The 22731-nt window shown below is 45.4% G+C and overlaps 1 protein-coding gene across 1 annotated transcript in view; it reads right to left on the reverse strand.

The window, feature by feature from the left end:
- The window catches only part of PDCD11 (programmed cell death 11), a 64990-nt gene that overhangs the window by 17276 nt on the left and 24983 nt on the right, over positions 1-22731 (reverse strand). Inside the window, exons 15-21 of the mRNA XM_069753697.1 lie at positions 20510-20704; positions 18858-19028; positions 18284-18503; positions 4171-4326; positions 3254-3369; positions 1990-2468; positions 152-214 (exon numbers count right to left, since the gene is read on the reverse strand). Of these exons, the coding sequence (XP_069609798.1) occupies positions 152-214; positions 1990-2468; positions 3254-3369; positions 4171-4326; positions 18284-18503; positions 18858-19028; positions 20510-20704 (1400 nt within the window). The remainder of the gene's footprint in view (positions 1-151; positions 215-1989; positions 2469-3253; positions 3370-4170; positions 4327-18283; positions 18504-18857; positions 19029-20509; positions 20705-22731) is intronic.

Here is a 22731-nt window from a genome sequence, read left to right on the forward strand (position 1 = left end):
GTGTGAACCGTTCAGGCAGAAAACCATGTGGGTGACACTTGTTTTAAAACGGGGGCATAACGGGGCACCCCATAGACAGCCTCCCTCACATTCACAAGATTAGCAGTAATTTGCCTGATGTAGGCAGGGTGACCCCAAACATGTCACTCACCTGGGGAGGATACTGAGCTCCAGAATAGACTTCATCAAGTGTGGGTGAGTGATTGGCAGGAATCTGTCGAAAGGTGAAGCCATAAGTAATAATACAGAACATACATCTATAAATCGCGGTCAGATAGGGTTGTAATAAAAACAATTAACAGCATGGAGGCCTGAACGACGCTCCACTTATTCCCTATGGGGATGGTCGAAAATAATTGAGCCCATCGTTCAGCAGTCCCATAGGGAATGAACGGAGCAGGAGTCGAGCATGGACACTGCCACTACCTTCTAGAGGGGATAAAAAATGCTTCATTTTGCTGACTGGTGTGCATCCCAATGGTCAGACCCCCGCCCATCCTATGGATAGATTGGAACTTAAAACAATCCCTTTAAATAAGGAGAAAACATCAGTGAAAAGTTGGACAAGATTGCGCGTGTTGCAGGTTTCAAAATCCACGGCATGCTCAGACTGTTGTGCTGATTTTTTCCACGACATGTAGACAATCCCTTGTATTGTACTGACAGCCGATGTGGATTTTAGGCGCGGAATCCAGATTGCAAATCCTCAATCAGATCTATGTTTTTAACCAAAATGGAAATCGGAGAAGGGAAATGCTGGGACACCATGCTGCTACTAATCCAGACTAGTGATGAGTGAATATACTCGTTACTCGAGATTTCTCGAGCACGCTCAGGTGACCTCTGAGTATTTATGACTGCTCACAGACTTAGTATTCATCGCGGCAGCTGAATGATTTACAGCCATTAACCTGCTTAATTACATGTGGGGATTCCCTAGCAAGCAGGCAACCCCCACATGTACTCAGCCTGGCTAGTAGCTGTAAATCTTGCACCTGCCACGATGAAAACTAAATCTCCGAGCAGTCATAAATACTCGGAGGTCACTCGAGCAACGAGTAATCTCGCTCATCACTAGTCCAGATCAGTTAGGGCAGCAAAAGGAACACTAATGAAAATAGGAAGAAGAAATGACTAAGGAGTAAAGAAAATGTTTGTTGGGATGTGAAAAGAACAACACTTAGGAATACAGATAGCAGAAAACGTAAGAAAGATCACCCCATATTGATGAAGGGCAATGATGCTGCATATGCAATAGAGGCCAGCTAGAATAGATAATCTGCGAATAGCCGTGATGGTGCCTAAAAGGGACTCTCCAGGAATGCAAAAATTCAGCAGAGCATAAGAATAAGAATTGCAAGCATAAGTGGAATAGGGAGATGCCAACAATCCAGAAGATACAGGAAGGGTTGAGCACAGAGCCCCTGAGGAAGCTTAGTCCAGCTTCACAAGGTCAGATGCACTGAAAGGGTGTGTAAAGGATAGAAACATAATTCAGGAAACAAACATAAAAAAGTGCCAATAACTCCCCAAAATGGGAGTTTCCTGAAGGGGTATCCAATAGACAACACATTTTTGACCATGTGCACACCTCCCAAGAGAACAACCAGCCTCCACAGCTATGCCTGAAGCCAAGCTGAAGTAAGGAGGGGAGGAATGGAGGACCCTGCATAGGAAGAAGATGCAGAAGGGTTGGGTCCCAGGAGAAATGAATGGTTGTGCTTCCATAGTGACCCTAGTAATAAGAAATAAGAGGGAGATCCTGAAAACAAGGGAGGGGGTGACAATATTTATCTTTCCTTTTTCCACCTAGTGTCAGGCTCCTGGTGGCAGGGAGTATTCCCACAATACTGTACCCCTAGTAAAGTCCCACCTTCTAGATATGGTAACACAATGGATGGAATTAGAAAAGTGGTTCAGAGGTCATTAAAATCAATAAAAGAGGAGGACACCGAATGGCTGAGCCGTGGTGGAAACATCTTCACTTACCGATGCGTCTTGACATCTCGTCCTCCAATTACTCGACAGGTGACTCTCTGTTTAATCTTCAGGGTGAGTGTGGGGAAGACGCCTTCTGCTGCATCTTCCAATATCTGAGAGGCATGGATCGCCCCCACTAGATTATCATCAACAGAAACCACTACATTATTAGGCTTCACGCTTTTCACAGTCCCTGTGACCAGTTCCCCAATCACCGGCTTCTCCTTCACAAGGGGCTTGATTGGCTTCACTGATCTACTGGTACTGAGGATAGCGAGCAGGAGGCCATATTCATCAGGACTCGTACTCTTCATCATCACGTTGATTTTCTGTCCAACATGGAACTTTTCCGAGTCAAACTGAAAGGTGTCATTATAGTGACATGCGAGTGGGACAGCGGCAAGATGAGCGGCACCTTCCAAGGACACGACGGCAAATTCTTCTCCCACGTGGCGCACGACCGCAGAATGCACTGAACGGGCAGTAACCTAGGACAAAAAAAAAAGGTGTCAGGTGCACAATTCTGTATAAAGGATTAATGACAGAAAATCTGATCTAACACCTCGCACCCAGCTAAAAAGTACTCTGTCTTGTACTGATGAGGGGCAAGAACCCTGAAACAGCTCTCTGCACATGATTTGATATTTCAAATGGAGGAAAGGCAATTTGCACATTTTTTTTACCCTATTGAGTGTTGCCTCATAATTTGAAGGGGTACGCCCATCTGTGGTGGAATATTACTAGAGTTTAGTAATCACTGAGCAAGTCCAACCTCAATGATCCTGACACTGGAGGGGCCATAGCACTACATTAGCACTGCATGCCCAAAACACGGCGGCTTCCAGCACTGCCCCTGTGCAAAGGAAAAGAGGACGCAGAACTATGATCCTCTCATTTTTAGGATCAGTTGGAGGTCCTACCAATCGAGCTTATAGCCACCATTAAATGATGTTATATCCTGGCTATATAGAGAGATGGGAATGCTCCCGGCAGTAGACCAATACTCTCCCCCTCCGAGGAACCTCAGTTAATTTAGGAGGGTTTTTTTAATTTGTTTTCCTGAATATTTGCAACTAGGTGTCCAAGAGTGGTCTCTGTCTAGTCCGAAGCCAATCCCCATTCATTGCTAGTTAGTTAACTTCTACCAGCAGAATTGGAAGGGGACATCGGAATTTTGGAAATGTAAACTATAAAGAATGAAAGATCAGTGCAAATCTATGGGGAGATCATAACTGCCAAGGATACAGTAACCAGGACTTGTACAAGCACTTACTGTATATTTTGTTTTCATCATCAGTGTCTCATCCAGAGAGACGTGAAGGTGGGACTTAAGGAGATCAACGTGTAGAACCACAACCTTGGCTTTTTGTCCTACCACCAACCTTTTTGCTGCAATGAAAGACATGACAAAATATAATTGCACCAATGAAATACGTAGAGCTGCATGTCAAGGAAAGAGTCAGGGCAGAATGGACTACCAGTAACAAGGACAAGACCACAACATACAAAGTAGTAGCAGCTGGCTAAAAGAGTTGTGAAGATGATCTTATTTCTGCCCATAGTATTGACAGGTTGATTTTTCACACCAGCTGGGACGGTCTCCGGGGCGTAAGTCGCACAACCCACAGGTTTTGTGCACAAGTCAAAGTCTAATCAATAGGATAAATGCACAATATCTACTGTGCGTCCTCCCACTGGCATCGGCAAGCGTCCTACCCAGCGTGCAGTCAAGGAGACTAGATGCAAAATGCTTCTAAAAGATTCAAGTTCATGCATCTTCCAATAAAAGTGTGAACAATAAAAGCCTTCTTATATCAAAATGCTTTAAGGCTTTTAAGGAAACAGCATTGCAAATGGAAATCCCTATGGACAAAAAAACAAAACAAACTTCTGGTGTCTGTTACTGCCTGCAGCGCTAATGACATGTCTAAAGCACTGCAGCCAATCAGTGAGCTCAGCGGCTTGTGCCATCAGCTCAGGCAGAGCCACCGAGTTCACAGACTTGTCAGTACTGAAACCACTTGACTTCAGCGGTGTAGACACACAGCGGGAGCAGAGGTGGAGACTCAGCGCCGCATCCATTTCATTTTTTAAGACAAACTGCAGCCGGAGAAGAGTTTAAAAAAAAAAAAAGCAAAACTGGAAAACCCCTTTAAATTTTCATCACATACATTAGGTGAAAGGTTTTACCTTTATTCCCATGTTGAGCTGCTGTTATTTTCTGAGCTCCAGATACTTTGCCGATGCTGAACAGAACTGAACAATCCTCTTCCACGGCGTCAACAACGAGGGTCAGTTTCTTCCCCGGGACTAGGGAGTAAAGATTCTCATCATCCTCCAGATGCCCTAATACAGCAGGGGTAAGACCAGAAAGTGTTAAAAAGGGGTCACAGAGGCAACAACATTTACCCTTCATGACTTTATAATACAAGGCTATAATGTAATAATATCATAATGGAGCATCTTAAAGGGAATCTGTCACGCTATTTTTCGCCTATAAGGCCTCTTTCACACATCAACGTTTTAGAATCCGTCACAATCTGTCAAAGTGTTGTAAAGATGGATCCTGTGCTGATTGTGAAAAACTGATGCACTGGATAAGTTTTTTTTTTTTTTTACGGATCCGTCGAATCACCTGAATGGAAAAATGTGTTAAATTAAAGGAATAGATGTGTTAAATTAAAGGAATAGAAATTCTTCCAGGCATGCTCATTTTAATAAAGTGGAATCCGTCACTGGATTCAGTCTTTTGACAGACAACGATGGATCCTGCTCCCATAGGCTTCCATTTTAGCCAACGACGGACAGCGCAGGATCCGTCTCTGTCCCGTTTTTTGACGTACACAAAGACGTTACTTTGTCCGTTGTCTCAGGCCGACGGACAAAGACTTTACGACGGATCTGTCAAACGACAGATGAAACGGAAGGCCATCCATCACAATCCGTCGCTAAGGCCGGGTTCACATTCCGTTAATGGCGTCCGTTAGACAGACTACATTACACCGTGGCATAACGCTGTGTAACGCAGTCCGTTAACGCCGCCATTAATTCCTATGTCGGACGCATCGCTAGCACACGCCCACAATGGGCATGCGCTAGCGATGTGCCGTCACTGAGTGACGGACCCAGAGACGCGGGCTGCAGCGTTTCCGGGTCCGTCACTGCTAGCGCAGATAGAGCTAGCAGATGCTCTATCTATGCTAGCGCAATGGAATGTCGGCACTTGCGCTAACAGCAGCTCGTTAACGTATGTGTTGAACGGGCTGCTGTTAACGCAATGTGAACCCGGCCTAATACAAGTCTATGAGAAAAAAACTGATCCAGCAAATGTTTTTTTTCTAAAAAAAGACAGATTGTGACTGATGGCAAAAAACTGATGTGTGAAAGAGGGCTAAGCTGCGGCCACCGGCATCAGGGGCTTATCTACAGCATTCTGTAATGCTGTAGATAAGCCCCCGATGTGACCTGAAAGATAAGAAAAACAAGTTAGATTATACTCACCCAGGGGCGGTCCAGATGCGGTCCAATGGGCGTAGCAATCTGGGTCCGGCGCCTCCCATCTTCATACGATGACGTCCTCTTCTTTGCTTCCTGCTGCGGCTCCTCCGCAGGTGTACTTATCTGCCCTGCTGAGGGCAGAGCAAAGTACTGCAGTGTGCAGGTGCCGGGAAATGTCAGAGAGGCCCAGCGCCTGAGCACTGCAGTACTTTGCTCTGCCCTCAACAGGGCAGATAAGTACACCTGCGGAGGAGCCGCGACAAGAAGCAAAGAAGAGGACGTCATCATATGAAGATGGGAGGCGCTGGACCCGGACCTGCGACGCTCATCGGACCGGACCACATCGGGACTTCGCCTGGGTGGGTATAATCTAACCTATTTTTCTTATCTTGCAGGTTACATCGGGGGCTTATCTACAGCATTACAGAATGCTGTAGATAAGCCCCTGATGCCGGTGGCCACAGCTTATAGGCAAATTTTGGGGTGACAGATTCTCTTTAACTTAGAAAGGTGTGCTGTACCTCTGTTACTCATCCCGGAAAAATACAGAAAACAAACAATCTGCACAGTATGTCACCATTCAAATCAGTGCCGAAATGTCAGACTGTAAGGACGAAGCATATGGACTAGGTTAATGGCACGTATATACATCTGCAGAAGGAGCAAGAGAGGAACAGTAATGTAGGGTTCTAGGCGATGCTTCAACACCATTATTTTCTTGGGAAGACAACTGCTACATACAGTGGCATGTAAAAGTTTGAACTGTTATTGTGAACAGTTAAGCAAGTTGAAGATCAAATGATCTCTAAGAGGCTAAAAGTTAAAGATAACACATTTCCTTTTGTATTTTAGTTAAAAAAAAAAAAAAAAAAATCATTATATTTTCATCTTTTACATTTGAAAAATTACAGAAAGGAAAATGGGCCGATGCAAAAGGCAAAAGTTTGGTCACCTTGCATGGTTAGCACTAGTGATGAGCGCATATACACGTTATTTCCCGAGCACGCTTGGGGGTCCTCCGGGTATTTTTTAGTGCTCAGAGTTTTAGTTTTTCTTGCTGCAGCTGAATGATTTACATCTAATAACGAGTATATTCGCTCATCACTAGTTAGCACCTAGTAGCTCCCACTTTTGAAAGTATCACAGCTTGTAAACACTTTTCTCTATCGCTTCATTGGGAGACACAGGAAACCATGGGGTATATGATGCTGCCACTTGGAGGCAGACACTATGCACAAAAAAAGTTAGCTCCTCCGCAGTGAACACCCCACCGACTGGCACTAGGATAAATCATTTCAGCTTAGTGTCAGTAGGAGGTGGACACAGGTCTTTCACTAGACCCATATCTACCTTGGTTTTTGTCGTTTTCCAGTAACTTTCTTCTTTTTCAGATGGATCTCCTCCTACCTCTGGAGGAATACAGTGTGAACAGTAGTGTTGAGCGATACCGTCCGATACTTGAAAGTATCGGTATCGGATAGTATCGGCCGATACCCGAAAAATATCGGATATCGCCGATACCGATATCCGATACCAATACAAGTCAATGGGACATCAAGTATCGGAATGTATCCTCATGGATCCCAGGGTCTGAAGGAGAGGAAACTCTCCTTCAGGCCCTGGGATCCATATTAAAGTGTAAAATAAAGAATTAAAATAAAAAATATTGTTATATTCACCTCTCCGGCGGCCCCTGGACATCAGCGGGAGGATCCGGCGTCCGGCACGGCTTCTTTCTTCAAAATGCGCGCCTTCAGGACCTGTGGAATGACGTCCCGGCTTCTGATTGGTCGCGTGCCGCCCATGTGACCGCCACGCGACCAATCAGAAGCCGCGACGTCATTCCTCAGGTCCTAGAAGGCGCTCATTCTAGGACTTTAGCTGAGGAATGACGTCGCGGCTTCTGATTGGTCGCGTGGCGGTCACATGGGCGGCACGCGACCAATCAGAAGCCGGGACGTCATTCCACAGGTCCTGAAGGCGCGCATTTTGAAGAAAGAAGCCGTGCCGGACGCCGGATCCTCCCGCTGATGTCCAGGGGCCGCCGGAGAGGTGAATATAACAATATTTTTTATTTTAATTCTTTATTTTACACTTCCGATACCGATACCCGATATCACAAAAATATCGGATCTCGGTATCGGAATTCCGATACCGCAAGTATCGGCCGATACCCGATACTTGCGGTATCGGAATGCTCAACACTAGTGAACAGTCACAACTGTACTACCACGTAGAGACTGAGTATGGCGTGTACTGCCACCCCGTATCCTCATATGTCTAGTCGGCAGGACCCCAACCCCTAACACAGAAGGGTGTATAGGTGATTCGGACCTAGCCCCCGTCTCCTACCCACTCGCCCACCAGAGCCTGTCGGTTTCAGGAGGCATGGACGTCCCTCAGACTCAAATTCTCGGACGCCCTCAGGATGGAGAAGTACATCTCCCTTCCTCTCTCTCTCAGTCAGGTTCCAGTCCAGATGTGTCAGTGGAGAAGATTCGGGTATTGAAGAAAGAAGAGGATAAAGAATGGTGAAGATAAGAAGACTTAAGGTACCGTCACACTATACGATTTACCTACGATCACGACCAGCGATATGACCTGGCCGTGATCGTAGGTAAATCGTAGTGTGGTCGCTGGAGAGCTGTCACACAGACAGCTCTCCAGCGACCAACGATGCCGAGGTCCCTGGGTAACCAGGGTAAACATCGGGTAACTAAGCACAGGGCCGCGCTTAGTAACCCGATGTTTACCCTGGTTACAAGCGTAAAACTAAAAAAAAAAAAAAACAGCACATACTTACATTCTGGTGTCCGTCAGGTCCCTTGCCGTCTGCTTCCCGCATTCACTGACTGCTGGCCGTAAAGTGAAAGTGAAAGCACAGCCGCTGTGCTCTGCTTTCACTTTACGGCCGGCAGTCACAGTGCGGGAAGCAGACGGCAAGGGACCTGACGGACACCAGAATGTAAGTATGTGCTGTTTGTTTTTTTTTAGTTTTACGCTTGTAACCAGGGTAAACATCGGGTTACTAAGCGCGGTCCTGCGCTTAGTTACCCAATGTTTACCCTGGTTACAAGCGAACGCATCGCTGGATCGCATCGCTAGATCGGTGTCACACACACCGATCTAGCGATGACAGCGGGAGATCCAGCGACGAAAGAAAGTTCTAAACGATCTGCTACGACGTACGATTCTCAGCAGGATCCCTGATCGCTGCTGCGTGTCAGACACAGCGATATCGTAACGATATCGCTGGAACGTCACGAATCGTACCGTCGTAGCGATCGAAATGGTATAGTGTGACGGTACCCTTAGGGAGAGACTCATCCATTCTCTTTTGTCTTTTTCCTCCATCTTCCTCTAAGATTCTTTATTCAGGGGTTTTACTTCATGTGGGGCCTGCTTTCCGCCTTATTCGGTCGGTTACGTAATAGTAGGATCAGAATATTCGGTCCCGGCATGGGCTCTTATTTTTGGAGCGGTCACTGACAGCTGGGTTAATTATTCTGTGTGCTTCCCTGTTCCCGGGGCCTTTGCCACTAATTTAGGCTCCGGCTTCAGTGTGGCCTAGTTATGGCGTTTGGCCCTGCCCCCTTCTCTTCAGTGTCTTCAGGCGGGCTTTTCTCCCGCCCATTGATGACACACCTCCTCTTCTTGGCCCCAGCGTCTAGTTTGGCCCTCCTTCCGGCCCTAGTAAGCGGGCTTTTCAGCCCACTCCCCCCTCTCTTTTTCTGCAGCCCGGCTCTGCGCGCCTTTCTTACCACTCCCAGTCCTCCCCTTCCTCCTGCGGCCGCCATTTCCCGGCAGCTGGACCCAGAAGATGGCTCAACTCTGTAGGACCTGCTTTCCTCTATCCTGCAATTGTCCTGCAGCCTCACTTGTTCTCCAGGGCCTGTGAGGAACCCACAGGTTCTTCAGGGCCTGTGAGTATCTCTGCTCTGCAGACTGACACTCTCCTCAGCTCTCTGTCCCCTAACCTTCTTGCAGCATCAGTTAGTGGGTCTGCTTCTTAGCATGCCTAACTCTAAAGGAGAGCGCTCTTGCCCTCCTGCTTCCTTTTCTTTTGCTCGTCAGAAACTTTGTCTGCTCTTCATGCAAATGCAAACTCCCTTCAGACGAGTCCTCTCCCCTCTGTCAAGACTGCAGCAGTCCCCCTGTGCCCGCTACCCAGGAACCCCCTACTGCCCCAGGAGAGAATGGTGCCCCGATCCCAGTATGGGCTACCTCTCTGTCGCAATCTCTCACGGACCTCACCAGGGTGTCCCAGACCCTGGTGTCTGTCCTTGACGGATTGTCTCTTCCTACTTCCGCCGTTACTGGCGGATCGAAGGACTCTCCGGCTGTGCCTACCAGCAAGGGTCATAGTAGGTCTAGGCAGGATTGTCATTCTAGTTCTTCCTCCCACTCCCTTTCTCCCCCTGACCTCTGCCGGTGAACATCCTTTTCCCAGTCCCTTTACCCAGATTCAGAGGTGGCGGATGTACTGTCTGAGGACTTCTCGGACCAGGGTTCTCACCGGGCCTCTAATAAGAGGGACTTGTTCCAGAGCCTCATCGTGGTGGTCAACCAGACCTTTAACATTAAAGATACCGCTACGGAACCTGCAGAACAGGCGGTTTCGTTTAGGACGGTCCAGGCTAGCTTCTAAGGTCTTTGCCTCTCACAGAATTTGAGGAGGTACTTTCCAAGGAATGGGACAACCCAACCATCTGCTTCCAAAGAAGGAAGTGCCTTGGCATCCTATATACCTTCTCACCTGAGCTCACCGAGAACTGGACCACTTCTCCAACTGTGAAACCCCCGGTTTCCAGACAGTCCACCAATACAGTCCTTCCTCTTTCAGATGGAGCTTCCCTCAATGGCAGCATTTGAAGTGGCCGCCTGTACATTGTGCCCTGCCTTTTCCTCCACCTGGGTGGCAAAGTCCATAGCCACATGGGCTAAGCTGCTCAGTCAAGGCATTCTTTCTGGAGCGCAACCGGAGGAATTGGCCAAACTCACAAACGAAATTTCTCTTGCAGGGAAGTACATGGTATCCGCCTCTCTAGATGCCGCCACATGTGCTGCTCGGGCGTCCAGCAACATAGTGGCCATAAGTAGGACCATTTGACTTAAGGCGTGGCAGGTGTACTTATCCTAAAAGAAGTCCCTTACCATCTTGCCTTTCCAGGGTTCCCGTCTGTTTTGATCCACGCTGGATCAAATTATTAAAGATGCTACCAGAGGGACGAGCTCTATCGTTCCTCAGGCCAAACCTCGTTATTCTCTTTTGAAGTGCGAGTTTCGGTACTCTCAGTCAAATCGCCGTTTTCCTTAGACGGAGCAGTCCTCCCAGCAGGTGAATCCATGGGCTCACCGGATTAGGAAACAGGTTTCCTTTAAATCCTCCTGTGGGCGTTTCCCCTACCACGGGAGTTCCGATAATGTGCCGGAAACATCTCCCAGGACCAGTCCTGGTAGATTTTCCTCTGCATAACCCATCCTGGTTCTAAGATTCCTGAATCTAAGGAGTCCTTTCTAGTCATTTCAGGATGGAATCTCTTCGTTCAGTAATTGCTTCCCGGAAACCACAAATCATTGTTCTCCATGGAAGCCTATATCCATATTCCTTTTTCAGTTTGTCGTCCTCCCCTCCGGGTTCACATCTGCTCCCAGGACCTTCTCAGAGCTCGTGGCAGTGGTCCTGCCCATTCTGCAGATCACTGGTCCAGTGCTCTTCCAGTACCGATGTGACATTCTCATCATGACTCAGGAAGGCTCTCCATCGTTCTCAAACTCCTGTTTTCAGGGGGTGCCAGTTTATCTCTTTTAAACACTGGATTGGCCCACAGGGTTTTGCTTTGCAGAAGTTGTCTGCCTTCTCGCGGAAGCCCCCTGTAGGCATCCAGACAGATCGGTCACCAGAATTGTTCGGCAGAGAATGCCGCGCCCTTGTATTGGACTCCTAGGACTTCAACTAGTTCTGGAGGCCCTTGAGAGTTTGCACTTGGAAACACTTCGAGAGGGCTCTCTGTTTGGACAGTGATTTTTTTCTTGTGGTTCTCCCCCATTAGGCGCGTCCCGGAGTTGGCGGCTCTTTCCTATCGCCTTCCTTTTTTATTTATTTATTTTTTTTAACAGGGTAAGGTGACTTTGCAACCTAAATGAGGATTTATCCTTTCTTTCGTTTGGCTCGGTTTCATTCCCGATAGCTTTTCTTATCAGGTTAGACCTGATTTGAGCATCGTGCATCTATCTGGTCACCTTCCTTTTGGATGACAGATTCCTTACAGTGCGCACTGAGGCCTTCCGGACTCCAGGGCAAATATTTGCTCGCTGGATCCGGATGGCAATTGTAGGCTTACCGGGTCAGAGCAGAGCGCCTTCTCCTGGGTTTAAGGCACACTCTACTCGGGCAGTGGGCACCTCCTGGCGGTACACATAGGGCCTTTGCCATGCAGCTCTGCAGAGCGATAATCGGTTCTCCATCCACATGTTTGCTAATTTTTCAGTGTCTATGCCTACGCTTCAGCAGATGCCAGCTTAGGTAGAAAGACCTTGCAGGCGGCAGTGGTGAGTTCTCCGACCTGAATGGAGTTTTCTGCTTTTCCTTCCCCTTGGGTACTGCTTTGGGACGTCCCATGGCTTTCTGTGTCCTCCAATGAAGCGATAGAGAAAACAGGATTTTTGGTTGCTTACCATAAAATCTGTTTCTTGGAGCCGTCATTGGGGGGACACAGTACCCTCCCAAGTTTAACAGATCTTTTTACCGTATTATATTGTTACTGTTTGAGTTCGTGTATTTTTCTTTCTCTTTTATTCATTGCTTCTCCTACTGCTTTCTCACTAACTGATTATCCTAGTGACGGTCGGTGGGGTGTACACAGCCTCCTAGTGGCAGCAGCATACACCCATGGTTTCCTGTGTCCCCCAATGAAGGCTCTGAGAAACAGATTTTACAGTAAGCAACCAAAAATCCTGTTTTTGTGTAGTCAGCCAAGAATCGTTCAATTCTTGTTTGAGGGATTTTCATCTATTCCTCCTTGGAAAATTCTTTCGGTTCTGTGAGATTCCTGGGTCATCTTGCATGTTCTGCTATTTTGAGGTCTAGCCACAGATTTTCAATGATGTTCAGATCAGGGGACTGTGAGGGCCATAGTAAAACCTTCAGCTTGCGCCTTTTGAGGTAGTCTATTGTGGATTTTGACAGGTGTTTAGGATCATTATTCATTTGTAGAAGCCATCCTCTTTTCAGCTTTTTTACAGATTGCATTATGTTTGCATTCAGAATTTGTTGAAATTTCACTGAGTCCATTCTTCTACTCGTGATATATTACCTGTGCCATTGGTTGCAACACAACCCGAAAGCATGATTGATTTCCCCCCATACTTAATGGTTGGCGAGATGTTCTTTTCCTGAAATTCTGTGCCCTTTTTTCTCCACACATACCTTTGATCATTGTGAGGAATGAGTTCTATTTTAGTCTCATCGGTCCACAGGACTTGTTTCCAAAATGCATCAGGCTTGCTTAGAGGTTCCTTTGCATACTTATGACACTGAATTTTATGATGAGAATGCAGAAGAGGTTTTCTTCTGATGACTCTTCCATAAAGGCCATATGTGTGCTTATGTCTCTGAACAAGTTTGCTAAATCTTTCTGAAGGTCTTTTGCAGTCAAGTGGGGGTTCTGATTTGCCTCTCTAGCAATCCTACAAGCAGCTCTAGCTCTCACTGAAATTTAGCTTGGTCTTCCAGATCTTATCTTGACCGCCACTGTTCCTGATAACTGCCATTTCAGAATTACATTTTGAACTGAGGAAAGGGCAACTTGAAAACGCTTTGCTATCTTCTTATAGTTACATATAGTTACATAGTTATTAAGGTTGAAGGAAGACTATATGTCCATCTAGTTCAACCCATAGCCTAACCTAACATGCCCTAACATGTTGATCCAGAGGAAGGCAAAAAAAACCCATGTGGCAAAGAGTAAGCTCCACATTGGGGAAAAAAATTCCTTCCCGACTCCACATACGGCAATCAGACTAGTTCCCTGGATCAACGCCCTATAGACTTCTCCTGCTTTGTGTGCCTCCACCATTTTTATTTTCAGAGTGCTAGGCAGCTGCTTAGAAGAACCCATGGCTGCTGTTTTTTGGCACAAGGTTAGAGGAGGCTGGGTTTTTATCTGGGAATTTTGCATCACCTGGCCATCCCTAACAACAATCATGAACAATCGATAACCGGCTACTTAAGGTCAAAACCTTGGTCAAAGTTATCTGAGAACGCAAATCTCCAAGGGTGCCCAAACTTTTGCATTGTCCATTATCTTTTCCAATTTTAACCCCTTTACCCCCAAGGGTGGTTTGCACGTTAATGACCGGGCCAATTTTTACAATTCTGACCACTGTCCCTTTATGAGGTTATAACTCTGGAACGCTTCAATGGATCCTGGTGATTCTGACAATGTTTTCTCGTGACATATCGTACTTCATGACAATGGTAAAAATTCTTTTATAGTACCTGCGTTTATTTGTGAAAAAAACGGAAATTTGGCGAAAATTATGAAAATTTCGCAATTTTCCAACTTTGAATTTTTATGCAATTAAATCACAGAGATATGTCACACAAAATACTTAATAAGTAACATTTCCCACATGTCTACTTTACATCAGCACAATTTTGGAACCAAAATTTTTTTTTGTTAGGGAGTTATAAGGGTTAAAAGTTGACCAGCAATTTCTCATTTCTACAACACCATTTTATTTTAGGGACCACATCTCATTTGAAGTCATTTTGAGGGGTCTATATGATAGAAAATACCCAAGTCTGACACCATTCTAAAAACTGCACCCCTCAAGGTGCTCAAAACCATATTCAAGAAGTTTATTAACCCTTCTGATGCTTCACAGGAATTTTTTGAATGTTTAAATAAAAATGAACATTTAACTTTTTTTCACAAAAAATTTAATTCAGCTCCAATTTGTTTTATTTTACCAAGGGTAACAGGAGAAAATGGACCCCAAACATTGTTGTACAATTTGTCCTGAGTATGCCAATACCCCACATGTGGGGGTAAACCACTGTTTGGGAGCATGGCAGAGCTCGGAAGCGAAGGAGTGCCATTTGACTTTTCAATGCAAAATTGACAGGAATTGAGATGGGACGCCATGTTGCGTTTGAAGAGCCACTGATGTGCCTAAACATTGAAACCCCCCACAAGTGACACCATTTTGGAAAGTAGACCCCCTAAGGAACTTATCTAGAGGTGTGGTGAGCACTTTGACCCACCAAGTGCTTCACAGAAGTTTATAATGCAGAGCCGTAAAAATAAAACAAAATTTTTTTCCCACAAAAATTATTTTTTTAGCCCCCAGTTTTGTATTTTCCTGAGGGTAACAGGAGAAATTGGACCCCAAAATTTGTTGCCCAATTTGTCCTGAGTGCGATGATACACCATTTGTGGGGGGAACCACTGTTTGGGCACATGGGAGGGCTCAGAAGGGAAGGAGTGCCATTTAAATGCAGACTTAGATGGAATGGTCTGCAGGTGTCACATTGCGTTTGCAGAGCCCCTAATGTACCTAAACAGTAGAAACCCCCCACAAGTGACACCATTTTGGAAAGTAGACCCCCTTAGGAACTTATCTAGATGTGTGCTGAGCGCTTTGACCCACCAAGGGCTTCACAGAAGTTTATAATGGAGAGCCGTAAAAATAAAACAAAAATTTTTTCCCACAAAAATTATTTTTTAGCCCCCAGTTTTGTATTTTCCCGAGGGTAACAGGAGAAATTCGACCCCACAATTTGTTGTCCAATTTGTCCTGAGTGCGCTGATACCCCATATGTGGGGGGGAACCACTGTTTGGGCGCATGGGAGGGCTCGGAAGGGAAGGAGCTCCATTTGGAATGAGGACTTAGATGGAATGGTCTGCAGGTGTCACATTGCATTTGCAGAGCCCCTAATGTACCTAAACAGTAGAAACCTCCCATAAGTGACACCATTTTGGAAACTAGACCCCCTAAGGAACTCATCTAGATGTGTTGTGATAGCTTTGAACCCCCAAGTGTTTCACTACAGTTTGTAACGCAGAGCCGTGAAAATTAAAAAAAAAAATATTTCCCCCCAAAATTATTTTTTAGCCCCCAGTTTTGTATTTTCCCGAGGGTAAGAGGAGAAATTCGACCCCAAAAGTTGTTGTCCAATTTGTCCTGAATACGCTGATACCCCGTATGTTGGGGGAAACCACCGTTTGAGCGCATGGCAGAGCTCGGAAGGGAAGGAGCGCCATTTGGAATGCAGACTTAGATGGAATGGTCTGCAGACGTCACATTGCGTTTGCAGAACCCCTAATGTACCTAAACAGTAGAAACCCCCCACAAGTGACCCCATATTGGAAACTATACCCCCCAGGGAACTAATCTAGATGTGCTGTGAGAACTTTGAACCCCCAAGTGTTTCACTACAGTTTATAACGCAGAGCCGTGAAAATAAAAATCTTTTTTTTTCCCACAAAAAATATGTTTTAGCCCCGAGTTTTGTATTTTCCCAAGGGTAACAGGAGAAATTGGACCCCAAAAGTTGTTGTCCTATTTGTCCTGAGTACGCTGATACCCCATATGTTGGGGTAAACCCCTGTTTGGGCACACGGGAGAGCTCGGAAGGGAAGAAGCACTGTTTTACTTTTTCAACGCAGAATTGGCTGGAATTGAGATCGGACGCCATGTCGCGTTTGGAGAGCCCCTGATGTGCCTAAACAGTGGAAACCCCACAATTATAACTGAAACCCTAATCCAAACACATCCCTAACCCTAATCCCAACAGTAACCCTAACCACACCTCTAACCCAGACACACCCCTAACCCTAATCCCAACCCTATTCCCAACCGTAAATGTGATCTAAACCCTAACTGTAACTTTAGCCCCAACCCAAACTGTAGCCCTAGCCCTAACCCTAGCCCTAACCCTAATCCTAACCCTAGCCCTAGCCCTAACCCTAGCCCTAACCCTAGCCCTAACCCTAGCCCTAGCCCTAACCCTAGCCCTAGCCCTAACCCTAGCCCTAACCCTAGCCCTAACCCTAGCCCTAACCCGAAAATGGAAATAAATACATTTTTTTTAATTTGTCCCTAACTAAGGGGGTGATGAAGGGGGGTTTGATTTACTTTTATAGCGGGTTTTTTAGCGGATTTTTATGATTGGCAGCCGTCACACACTGAAAGACGCTTTTTATTGCAAAAAATATTTTTTTGCGTTACCACATTTTGAGAGCTATAATTTTTCTATATTTTGGTCCACAGAGTCATGTGAGGTCTTGTTTTTTGCGGGACGAGTTGACGTTTTTATTGGTAACATTTTCGGGCACGTGACATTTTTTGATCGCTTTTTATTCCGATTTTTGTGAGGCAGAATGACCAAAAACCAGCTATTCATGAATTTCTTTTGGGGGAGGCGTTTATACCGTTCCGCGTTTGGTAAAATTGATAAAGCAGTTTTATTCTTCGGGTCAGTACGATTACAGCGACACCTCATTTATATCATTTTTTTATGTTTTGGCGCTTTTATACGATAAAAACTATTTTATAGAAAAAATAATTATTTTGGCATCGCTTTATTCTCAGGACTATAACTTTTTTATTTTTTTGCTGATGATGCTGTATGGCGGCTCGTTTTTTGCGGGACAAGATGACGTTTTCAGCGGTACCATGGTTATTTATATCTGTCTTTTTGATCGCGTGTTATTCCACTTTTTGTTCGGCGGTATGATAATAAAGCGTTGTTTTTTGCCTCGTTTTTTTTTTTTTTCTTACGGTGTTTACTGAAGGGGTTAACTAGTGGGCCAGTTTTATAGGTCGGGCCGTTACGGACGCGGCGATACTAAATATGTGTACTTTTATTGTTTTTTTTTTTTTTATTTAGATAAAGAAATGTATTTATGGGAATAATATATATTTTTTTTTCATTATTTTGGAATATTTTTTTTAATTTTTTTTTTTACTTTTTTACTTTGTCCCAGGGGGGGACATCACAGATCAGTGATCTGACAGTTTGCACAGCACTCTGTCAGATCACTGATCTGACATGCAGCGCTGCAGGCTTCACAGTGCCTGCTCTGAGCAGGCTCTGTGAAGCCACCTCCCTCCCTGCAGGACCCGGCTCCGCGGCCATCTTGGATCCGGGGCTCGAGCAGGGAGGGAGGGAGGTAAGACCCTCGCAGCAACGCGATCACATCGCGTTGCTGCGGGGGGCTCAGGGAAGCCCGCAGGGAGCCCCCTCCCTGCGCGGTGCTTCCCTGCACCGCCGGCACATCGCGATCATCTTTGATCGCGGTGTGCCAGGGGTTAATGTGCCGGGGGCGGTCCGTGACCGCTCCTGGCACATAGTGCCGGATGTCAGCTGCGATAGGCAGCTGACACCCGGCCGTGATCCCCCCGTGAGCGCCGCCGATCGCGCTGGACGTACTATCCCGTCCATGGTCATAGGGGCCCACCCCACATGGACGGGATAGTACGTCCAATGTCAGAAAGGGGTTAAAATGAAAAAAAAAAAAGAAAGATATTTTTTGTAGACTAAAATACAAAGGAAATTTGTCATCTTGAACTTTAGCCCTTTTAGAGATCATTTCATCTTCAGCTTGCTTAACTGTCCACAATAACAGTAATTTTGACAAAGGCATGCACAAACTTTTACATGCCGCTGTATCCACCATGCATGTACCTAATCCTAGGAATTATATTTATGCTGTACAATCACAAATCTTAAGATCAATCAGTAAAGAGTCTAAAATATTAACCAGCAAATCCATGATCATTCGCAAAGAATCGTACCATGTCTGGCAAGAAGACTCCTCGAGAGCTGAATCTCCTTCATACACTGGCTCAGACGTGCAAAGCTCTCGGCCGAGCGGTCATCGAGGGCACATCTAGACATCTTCAGGGTCAGCAGGAAACGTTTCTTCTCCTCATCGATGTTTGTCACCTCGGCCACCACCGTCTGGCCCACAGTAAAATGGTCGTTGACGTTTGTCACAAACTTGTCGCTCATTTTCTATTGCCACAAATTATTGAAAAAGAAAAAAATTAAAAATGCAGGAAAACAAAATATCTTTTCAGGCCCATCTTGTCTTCACAGGTTGCTGCTTGCTACATTGCCTCCCTTTCTCTCAAAACCTCAGAAAATATTGCAAAAAAGCTGCAATGTGTTCGCAATGTGTGAACACAGTCTGAATCTAAAAAAATGCGAAAAAAATCTAATAAAAATCCTAAACAATAAAAACACCAAAAAATGTTAGAGTATATCGCAAAAACCGCAGTCGATGTTAAACGGGTTGACCTTAATGCATTCAATCCAAATACATAACAACCAATATGGCTGCCATGTTGCAATAACCATGTGACGTACCGATAATGGGACCAGACCGACGAGTCCACACGGGAGCTCCACAAAGACTCCATACGGCATTATATTCTTCACAAATCCAGTGAGCAGCATCCCAATCTGCAAGTCAGAAAACTCCTTGGCGCCCGGCTCCTTTTCCATGAACGAGATGAGGGCAGGTTTCCTGGTCAGTATCTGAAGCTTTTAGTAAAGGATCCACCAAGATCAAGAGGAATCAATAAAGACATGGTGGAGGGCCGTATTTAAAGGGAACCTTTCACATTGCACATGGAGTCCAGTCTGTGGACACCATGGTATAGAGGAGAAGCTGAACAGAATGATATATAGGTTTGTTGTAAAAGATTTTTTTATTCAGTGAAAACCCTGGTGTTTGTATGTATGTGTGTCCAGTGGGCGGTCCTACTAGCGATTGACAGCCCTCTCTACATGCACAGTCATACAGGGAAGACTGTCAATCACTAGTAGCGCTGACCACTGGACTCATATCCTTACAAGTACAAGGGATTTCAATTAATGAAAAACAAGTTTTACTGAAACCTTTGCTACAAAAATGTATATCAAAACTAATTTAAAAATGTATTAAATAGAATGACAGCTCAAACCAAGCACAGGCGCTCGGTGCACTTTTGGCATGGCCAAACAAATCACCGCAACATTCCCACCTGTTTTCCATCGATCCCCAGCGTCCTCTTCATTGACTGATAGTTCAACCAGAGAAGTGTGGAGATAGATGGAATACAAGTAGGTGGGAAGTTGATCCTTTGGAAAGATGCCAAAGGAGCAGCCAGATCATGTGCTTGGTTTGGACAGTAATGCACTGACTCCTAAATTCCTGTGTAATTTGAAGAGAAATCTGGTCATATGTCATTGATCGCGGTGAACCTACTATGCCTGAGAATCGCACTTTGCTGCATCCCAACCGAACAGTCATGGTCCTGTTTGTGCGCCACAACCTGCATCATTGTCCGCTGTACTTAGCTGTAGCCATTAGTCTCACAGACAACAAAGAGCGCAATGGCAAGCATGTGGGATTCTTGCTCCATTTAAACCAGGCACCCCAGAGTCACTTTCTTGGGCTCGAGAGATTTACCCCTTTACAGGGAATCTGTCAACAGATTTTGCTATGTAGTCTGAAGACTGCAAGAAATAGAGGCTGAGGCACAGAATTCAGGGATTTGTCACTTGTCAAAGTGCATGCGATTGTTTACTAACTGTGAAGGATTTATCATTATGATTAACATTACTGGACTAGTCCAGCAACGCCCCCTTCTGTGATAAGCACCTCACTGTCTATGGACTTTCTACATGGAGCCTGGTGTGGGCAGGGTTAGCTGTGATGTGGGCGGGGTTAGCTTTCTCAGCTCGGCTTTATTCCAAATCTAAAAGCTCCGAATGTGTCAGAACGGTGGCACCCAGTAATCTAAGTGACACATCATTGGATTCAGCCTCTTTTTGCCTACAGCATGCTGCTCTCAGAGGAAGTAGTAAAAACCTGCTGACAGATTCCCTTTAAGCTGCGTTGCCTGTTCACATCACATCTACTCCATACAGGAGACTGCAGTGACACCTAGGATTGCCAATTCAGTGACCCTAAAGATGGGAAAATACTGAGGCTGAAAATAAAAACCTTAGGACATAAAGACTGAAAAGGATACAGTTTTGCCTTTTAAGGTGCCGAGACCCATTAGTCCGGTGAGCTCATCACCCTCCTGCAAACAGTGCCACAAGAGCTCACAATTGGAGACGTGATCAGACAGATGAGTCTTCGGAAGAAATGCAGGACTTTCCTTGGGCAGAATCAGCACATTCAGCCCGTCATCTGCCTTACTCGCGATTTTCACAACAACAGTCTGACAAAAAGAAAAACAAAAAAACAAAACATAGAATTACACGTAATACAGTGACCCGAGCCTACAGATAACATTTTACACAATGGAAAACTAAAAACATTGAAAAGACCCCAAATTTTATATCCCTGCTATAGGCAGGTATTATGGGCAAATGGCAAGAGGTGCAAGAGTTAATAACAGAAAAGCTATGAAAGACCACAAGGGCCTGCTGTTAGGGCCACTACAATTACAGGTCTCCATTTCTTCGTATGCTCTTTGTATCATACAGGACACCAGCACTTTGCACTCGATGCTAGAGGCGTTTTCCCATGATAGTAAATATGGTAGGTAAAATTACAAAGTGCTTCTAAAAAAATACACTTCATTCTCAGGAACAGAAGGATTTTTAATTTTATAGTGTACAGCTCATAGTCTAGCTAGCCGACCACCTCTGGAGTCTATGAGAGGTGGCCGATTTCACAAACAAGGAGCGCGCGCTTACAAGCTTTTTGCTTTAGAGCACATGTCAAACTCTGACCTGCGGACCAAATCTGGCTCACAGGGCGAGTATATTTGGCCTCCTGAAGCGCCAGGCGGATCTCCAGGTCAGCATCGCACTTTCAATTATATCGGCATCCAAGATGCCATGCCAATAGAGTTGAAGGCAACGCGTCATTACAACTCGCCCGTTGTACCAAGATGTGCAGAGGAACTAAAGACACCATGAAGAGACTGGAGCCGCAGAAGAACAGGCAGAGGTATTTATTTTTTAAACGTGGGGAGTATTATACTGTATGGGGAACTATGTGTGTCCATTATACTGTATAGAGCACTATGTGGGGCCCGTTCTATTATACTGCATGGAGCACTATGTGGGGCCATTACACTGTATGGAGCACTATGTGGGGCCTATTATACTGTATAGAGCACTATGTGTGTCCATTATACTGTATGGAGCACTATGTGGGGCCATTACACTGTATGGAGCACTATGTGGGGCCTATTATACTGTATAGAGCACTATGTGTGTCCATTATACTGTATGGAGCACTATGTGGGGCCATTACACTGTATGGAGCACTATGTGGGGCCTATTATACTGTATAGAGCACTATGTGTGTCCATTATACTGTATGGAGCACTATGTGGGGCCATTACACTGTATGGAGCACTATGTGGGGCCTATTATACTGTATAGAGCACTATGTGGGGCCATTATACTGTATAGAGCACTATGTGGGGCCATTACACTGTATGGAGCACTATGTGGGGCCTATTATACTGTATAGAGCACTATGTGGGGCCATTATACTGTATAGAGCACTATCTGGGGCCCGTTCTATTACACTGTATGGAGCACTATGTGGGTTCTATTACACTGCATGGAGTACTATGTGAGGCCTATTATACTGTATGGAGCACTATGTGGGGCCTATTATACTGTATGGAGCACTATGTGGGGCCATTATACTGTATGGAGCACTATGTGGGTTCTATTACACTGCATGGAGTAGTATGTGAGGCCTATTATACTGTATAGAGCACTATGTGGGACCATTATACTGTATGGAGTACTATGTGAGGCCTATTATACTGTATGGAGCAGTATGTGGGGCCATTATACTGTATGGAGCACTATGTGGGGCCTATTATACTGTATAGAGCACTATGTGGGGCCTATTATACTGTATAGAGCACTATGTGGGGCCTATTATACTGTATAGAGCACTATGTGGGGCCCATTATACTGTATGGAGCACTATGTGGGTTCTATTACTCTGTATGGAGCACTATGTGGGGCCTATTATACTGTATAGAGCACTATGTGGGGCCATTATACTGTATGGAGCTCTATGTGAGGCCACTGTACTGTATGGCACACTTCTGCTTCATTCTAAATCTAAAAACTCGGTGTCCAGTAATCTGTGTGACATATTGTTGGATTCAGGGTCTCTATGCCTACATCATGCTGTTCTCAGATGACAGAGCAGCATACTTATGTGATCACAGCTCTATTCATTGCTATAGGTTTTTGGGAGAATTATTGC

This window comes from Ranitomeya imitator, chromosome 2 (genome assembly GCF_032444005.1).
Source record: "Ranitomeya imitator isolate aRanImi1 chromosome 2, aRanImi1.pri, whole genome shotgun sequence".
Taxonomy (NCBI): Eukaryota; Metazoa; Chordata; class Amphibia; order Anura; family Dendrobatidae; genus Ranitomeya; species Ranitomeya imitator.